The sequence below is a fragment of the Phodopus roborovskii genome, unplaced genomic scaffold (genome assembly GCF_943737965.1).
Source record: "Phodopus roborovskii unplaced genomic scaffold, PHOROB, whole genome shotgun sequence".
Classification (NCBI taxonomy): Eukaryota; Metazoa; Chordata; class Mammalia; order Rodentia; family Cricetidae; genus Phodopus; species Phodopus roborovskii.
In genome coordinates, this window is record NW_026126006.1 from 381,343 (window position 1) to 388,853 (window position 7,511).

General features: G+C 34.5%; 1 protein-coding gene across 2 annotated transcripts in view; it reads left to right on the top strand.

Moving 5' to 3' along the window:
* The window catches only part of LOC127218266 (charged multivesicular body protein 1b-2), a 29,772-nt gene extending 23,109 nt beyond the window's left edge, over nt 1-6,663 (top strand). For both annotated transcript variants that reach the window (XM_051179298.1, XM_051179300.1), the window contains 3 exons: nt 2,667-2,710; nt 5,684-5,756; nt 6,194-6,663. In XM_051179298.1, coding sequence (XP_051035255.1) covers nt 2,667-2,710; nt 5,684-5,756; nt 6,194-6,238 — 162 coding nt within the window. In that variant the 3' untranslated portion in view covers nt 6,239-6,663. The remainder of the gene's footprint in view (nt 1-2,666; nt 2,711-5,683; nt 5,757-6,193) is intronic.
* Nucleotides 6,664-7,511: the final 848 nt, after the last annotated feature.

The following is a 7,511-nucleotide window of genomic DNA, read 5'->3' on the forward strand; positions in this document are numbered from 1 at the left end:
TAACCCATCGATTACAGTAGACAGAGACAGGAGAGATCCCTTGGGCATACTGACCTCCAGTCTACATACAGGTTCAATGAAAAAACCCTGTTTCAAGTGAATAAGGTGGAGAGAGATACAACAGAGCACCTGATGTCCTCCTCTGCCTTTACACTTGTATACAGGTACACATGCTTTACCCTACCCATGTCCTCACAAAGCATATATACACCTTTACACAGGCAATGCACAAAATGCTTTCCTTTTTTTTTTAATTTCCTTCCTGCCTTCTTGTAGAATTAATCTGTTTCTCATCAACAACTTAATAGCATGTACAATAATATTAGCAACTTTTGACCTTCTGTAATATTATTAGACATAGTGTTACACCTAGCCAGTTATGCACCATGAGGATGGAGAGAGACAACACTTATGGGTTCCAAAGATATACATCACCACATAAGCAGGTCACTGATCAATCAGGGCTGCAGGACAAGGAGTTAGGAGCCTTGTTTCCCCTGACAGCCCCAAACAAGGGCAGAAGTGGGGTTTATAAGCAGAAAGATCACAAACATTTGGTGCCAATTTCTATCAATCTAGATTTAGAGAGTAGGGGCTTGCTTGACTGTTCTGTCATTGTCAACTGACATACAATGCAAGCGTTTCAGTCCAACCAATCTGATTGATTTGTTCCTTCTGTGGTTACGAACAGCCATAATGTTTTAAAGAACTAAAGATGCATAACAACTATTTGCATGGTTTAGAGAAGAGGTTGATCAGTCATTGGGAAGTTATCAGCTCCTCTAGGGCTTGAGAACCTGAAATTGATTTCACCCTGCAGGTAAATGGAGTCTAAAGTCTAATGTCAGTACTCAGGCCAAGGTGCTTTGCCTCCTCCCTTCACTAGCTGAGTAAATGAAGAAACATATCCTGTAACCCAGGACTCCCACTTCCAAGTTTATACACTAAGAAGTTCCTGGTGTGTGAACAAACATGTCTCTCTCTCTCTCTCTCTCTCTCTCTCTCTCTCTCTCTCTCTCTCTCTCTCTCTCTCACACACACACACACACACACACACACACACGGATATTTAACCATCGTCTATGATGGAAATTAATAAAACACAAATGCCCAGAAATTGAGTATATATGCTAAATTTAGTATATTTAGATATTGCAAGTGTCCAGCAAATAATTATCTTGAATGGGCTATGTCCCTAGACAGCAATAAAATTAAATCTTAGAAGATTAAGGAAGGTAAGCTATAGAATAATACAATATAATATTTAAATTTCAGGACCCACTGCTACTTTAGATATTGAGTTTTAAAAAGACAATCATGTTTGTGTGTTTTATTATTTTATGAACCTTTTCTACATTTGCAAACGTTCTGAAGCAGGTGGAAATACAAGAGAAAGGAACCTTCCCAACAGGAAGGTTTGTCTCTTGCTTTAAACCATGCATTTGTTACTGGTAGAACTGAGGCCACATTTTAGAATTTCTTCTTGAATGCTCAAAGTTTTTATTATTAAACAGACCATATTTCTTGAGAACTCTTATACCACAGTAAATGTTTCACTATAGGACTGGGTATGATAGTGTGCACCTGTAAGCCTAGGACTTGGAAGCTGGAAAGCAGTTCCATGAATTATAGACCACCCACAATTGCATAGCAAATCAGTGTCCAGAAAGCAGCAACAAGAGCAAAATAACCAGAAATGTGTATGAGATTAATTCTACAATCTCTATAGACATCAAAACCCAAGGTTACTCATTTCCCTGTTTATAGTTCTATTGTCTCTATATAGCATATATACCTCTCATATAATTTAAATTGCCATTAATTACATGTAATGTCTAATACAATGTAAGTGCTATATAAATAGCTTTATGAGTTATAGAAATGATATTAAGGTAAAGTCTATAAGTTACAGGAACAATTTCTTCTCAGAATGTTTTTATTCTGCAATTGGTTAAGTCCATAATTGAAGCCTCATAAGGTTCTGCACCATAGGTACATACATTAGGTATATTTTGTCTATGATATTTCTTTCTAAAAAGTCATTTTGATGTTCTATTTATGTTGATTTACAGAATAATAAATCTAAGCTAAATTTAAATCTATTGCACATAACTAAAAGGATTATTATGGGATTTCTAACTTAGGTCACTCCCTTAGAGTGTTAGATTACTCAGAGATGTAAATTGTATGTGAATCTGACTGCCACTATTTTTCAGATAACTTCAGTGTTAGACTTAAATCTTAACATTCAGAAAATGGTTCTCTGAGATAGTTCAGCGCCCTCTTGTGGCATGAAAAATATTTTTAAAGTTTGCTTTAAAAGGTTTAGGGCAAGGAGTTTTTTGGGGGTGTTTTTTGTTTTTTGTTTTTTGTTTTTTTTAAGATTTATTATTATACCCATAATTGTGTGGAGGAGGCAACCCTGTACTAGTGAGTACATGTGCCTGTGGAGGACAGAGGCATCATATCCCCTAGGTATTAGAATTAAAGGCAGTGTGAGCCTCTGGCCATGGTTACTAGGAACTGAACTGCTGACTATCTCTTTCTAGCCCCCATTTTTATAGTTATAGATCAGGTTCCCATGCCAAACCATACCCAAAACCAACCCCCAAAGGTAATACTACAAAATTATGAATTTGTGTATTTTTTTTTTTTTTTAATTTCAGAACCAAGTGGATATGCTGCTTCAGGAAATGGCAGATGAAGCTGGGTAAGGTGTTGCTATTCCAGTGCTTTTGAATAATCTTGATTTGATATTTACAGGTTCCAAAATTTGATAATATGGAGTTAAGGTGTGGCTAAGATTTTTGCATACTTTATAAGAGGTCCTGGACTGAAGCATAAGCACTACTAGAAATTTGCTATGGATTGAAAAAATTATCTTTAAAACTATTCAGCTTTTGTTTTTGACCCTTTATAGAGTGTTTCAATGGCTTTCCTTTTTCTAGGCATTCTCACAAAAACATGACCTTTCAGACTATAAAACATATTCTTTAAAATCTTAGAGACAGTTCCATTCAGAGTATGATATTAAGAAGTAGATGGATATGATCAAAGGATAAAAGGATATCCATACATTTATTTTCTGTCTCCTATGCACAGCATATGTCAATGTATAGAAATTTTCTAAAGATTTGGGGGGAAAGACAGTGGTCAGGCCATTGACTCATAAGTCCAGTGTGAATCCTACAAACTGAACAATATGTATAAATTGGGCAAAATACAAAATATAAACATAGCAGCTGGTCATTTGTTTTCCTTAAGTAATCAGCACCCTTTTTCACACAGTTATTGCTATGTCTGGTGTCTGATAATGGACAAATTACTTCAGATTTTTCATATTTAGGGAAATAACTTGACCATGATATCTTTGTTACATACATCATGTTTTGTCACTGTTCTCTGTAGTAATATTTAGATAAATACCATAGTAATAAAAATAAAATGTTAGAAATTGAGTTATGGTAATGCCTTAAGAGTTTTCTTTCAAACCTAGTTTAATAAGATAAAATAAGGTTTACCTATTCTGCTTATGTTTTTCTTCAAGAAAGAGAAAACCTTAGTGTCTGAAGTAATTCGTGAGTAGAATGAACAGTGGGTAACATTTATGAATTTTTTTAGAAGAGTGACATATCAGTAAATTATGTCCATAGTAATAATTGCTAAATAAGTTTGCAGTGCTTAAAAATAATCTTTGCTGGGAGGTTGTGTACCATTTTGCTTCATTAGTATCGTGACAAGTCCACAGGCCAGCAGAGGGCGGTAGTACAAAGGGTGATTTTTTTTTTTTAAATTATTGTTATTATCATAAAGTAAACTCTGCACTGTTTGTTATAAGGCTCTGACTCCCTCTTAGGAATAAAAGACTAAGGACTTGGTTTTGTCCTTCCAAAAGACTAAGTGAGGGGATTTGGACTTGGAAAGATAGTGATAGATATTATACAATGAGCATTACCAACTGTCCTTACCTACTGTCTGTATTAAACAAAGATCAGTAGGCAACTTTATATGAGGCTAGAGCACCATTTCTCACCTTTAACAGTGTTGACATTTTGGAGTGATTAATATTAGGATCTGTTGTAAGCAGGATGTTAGCAGCATCCTGACCTCTACTCTCCAAAAGCCAGTAGCACCATTTCTCTCAGTTGTGTCAGCTAAGGCATGTCTCCAGACATTGTTATATATTCCTTGGGAAAATGAGACCAATAAAAGAAAGTAATTAACTCAGTAACTAAAGCAAGAGGAATACATATGGCCACTGATATATGTAAACATTAATGTCCACTATTAAGGATGTTTAGGTGTCTAGTTTTTTTTGAGTTAACTATTCTCATAATAAAATTTTAGTATATGTTTACCTTTCCAACAAAATCTGCCAGTATCATAATGACTTTTAAAATTACTGTCTTTCTTGTAGAGTATTCACACCAGAATGCATTGTTTTAGAGACAGAATAAATAGTTCATATTCTAAAGGAATAGTGCAATAGAGATTTAAGGGCATGGACCTTGGAGGTAAGCAAACAAACAAATCTAGTTCTATGCAGATGCTGTCTCATTCACTGGGAGGAATGAATGGAGGGAAAAGTATACTCAAGATACAGTGTATCAGAAAAGAATATTTTCAATAAACAGAAAATTATACTTAAGACAGTGAACCCCAGTTGTATAATTGGATGAAATTCTCAAGGCCCTCTGAATTGACTGGGCAACGCTTATATAACCTCACAGAGGCTGAAGCAGCAAGAACAGAACCTACTGTGTGTCCACCAGGTCCATTGCGTATATATTATAGCCTCAGCTTAGTAGTTGTATGAGACTCCTAAGTGTGAGAATGAGTGGACCTCCTTTTAGGGCTTTTTTCCTTCTGTTGGTTTGCCTTGTCTAGCCTTGATATGACGGCTCTTACTTTATCTTATTATATCTTATTTTGTTATGTTTTCTTGTTCTCTTGGAAGCCTATTCTTTTCTAATAGAGACAAAAAGGGAGTGGACCCAGAGGAGAGGGGGAGGTTGGGGAGAGAGAAAGACTGGGGGAGGAGTGGAGGGAGAGGAAACTATAACAATGATATATTGTATAAGAAAAGAATCTATTTTTCAATAAGTCGAAAATTATACTTAAGATTTAAAACATAAAAAACTAAATCTAAAATAAATAAAATGAAAAGCATGAAAACACTCCAAAAAGAAGAAGAAATAAATTCCTGGTTTCTACTAAGAGAATTCAGGAGCTGAACATGAAAATGGAAGTTAACACAAATATTACATGTGTGTCCTAAGGCTATATTTATTTTGACTATTTTGAATTTTTTTAACAATTAATTTGCCTTCACAGTGAAGGAGATAAATACTATCCGGGAAATAGAGTACAACAGATGATGATTTTTTTTTGGTCTTCTATTTAGTGCAGTAGATCATTTTGCCGTCTGTAATTAACTTTTTATTCCAATATACCACCTGTATGGATCACTATTTGAACTCAAGAAAAAATACTTCAAAATCATCAGTCAAGTATCCAAAATCAGTTTGAAGACATTCAACTTCTATTCACATGTAAACATGCTCATATTTTTATTTAAGGTGATAAAAGGTTATAGAACTCAAGTTTATAGTACCTATTTGATTATTATAAAATGTCTATATTAACATTTGTTTATTCTGATTGTTTTTAAATTAATCTTTAGCCTTGATCTCAATATGGAGCTTCCACAGGGTCAGACAGGATCTGTTGATGCAAGTGTTGCTTCTACAGAGCAGGTAGGGGTTGAATTTTATTTTGATACATATACTTGATTCATATTTAAATTAATAATTTGAAAAATGTATATTTTATATGAAATATATATATATTTGTATATAAGGAAATATATTCACTTTTTGTAAAGATTATTTTTCTACTATGACACATCATTAAAATGAACAAAACATAAACAGCTACTACTATCTATGTAATAGTGGGCGTTTTCAGTTTGCATGCACACTTCGTTTTTTAGATTGTTTTAGTAACCTTCATATCTGCTATACTACTTGATTCAATTTCTTTTGAGATATTTAAGACAACTAAATACCTAATGTTTATATATAAGTTTTAGAAACAAGTTTTTAAATTATATTTAAAATTTAAAAAGATTAAAAATTGTAGTGGTTTATATTTCTCACAGCCTTTGATGATTTGTCAATTTGGCTTCCTCTAGGATGAGCTGTCACAGAGGCTTGCTCGTCTTCGTGATCAAGTGTAACTTAAACAACTGGTGCTTCTGTTTCCTCAATGTGTGTCTGAAACATCTGTGTGTGTGTATATATATATATATAAAAACTAGAAAAATCACCATACATGACAGACTGAGCATTATTTATATATGATGTTTTCTTTTGCCTTGTGTATTTTGCAGTGCATTAAGAAATTCCGGGGAATTTCTACATTGGCAGATTTTATAGTTCTGTATATTATGTGTAAAGGTGTATGGGACATATTTTTGCAGATGTCTTTGACAAAGCTAGCAGTAGTTTTCTGTTTATACATCTTCCTCAAATATTAGAGCAAATATCTAGCATCAAAGTACTACTAAGTAAAGTAATTTTGTCAGAATAAAGGCTTTTTTTTTAATTGGAGGGAATTTTCAGTCATTGTGATGAAATGTGATTTTGTAAAAATAAAAACAGAAGCATGTTTATTTAATATGTTTACATAGCCCAAACCATCATATTTTAAGTATCATAAAGTAGACTTTTGGTTTCAATGGGATTTTTAAAAAGTATTTTTATTTTGAATGTGTGGTGGTTTTACCTGCATGTATAACTGTATACTACTTGTGTGCTTGGTGGCCACAGAGGCCAGAAGAGAACATTCAATCTCCTAGAGCTAGAGTTACAGACTGCTGTGAGCCAACATGTAGATACTGGATTTTGAACCCAGCTCTTCTGGAATAGCAGCCAGTGCTCTTATCTCTTGAGTCATATACCCAGCCATTTTGCTTAGTTTTGTTGTAGGTTTATTATTACTATTATTACTTTAGAGACAGCATGGGAATCATTGATCCTTCAGCCTTGGTGTCTTGGTGCATACCACCACACCCACCTCATTTTCTATGATTTATGGGTTTTTTTTCATTATGTGCACTAGTTGTTTTTCTATTGCTGTGATAAAACATCATCTCCAAAAGTGGCTGAAGAAGGAGTTCTTTTGGTTTATGATTCTGGAGGGATGAGGGTTCATCATGGTGGGGAGGCACAGCAGCAAGAACAAGAAGCTGAGCTGTCACATCTTCAGTAGCAAACACAAAGCAGAGAGAAGAGACTAGAACTGAGACAGGGCTTACAGCTCGCAAGACCTACCCCAGTGGCATACTTTGTTCAGCAAATTTTCACATTCCCCTAATTTCCCCAAACCTCATCCAACTGGGAAACAAGTATTCAGATGCATGAGCCCATGGACAACACTTCTCATTCATGCCACCACATTCTTCTCACTGTCTCCCATAGGCTTGTGGCCATATCATAATGTAAAATGTG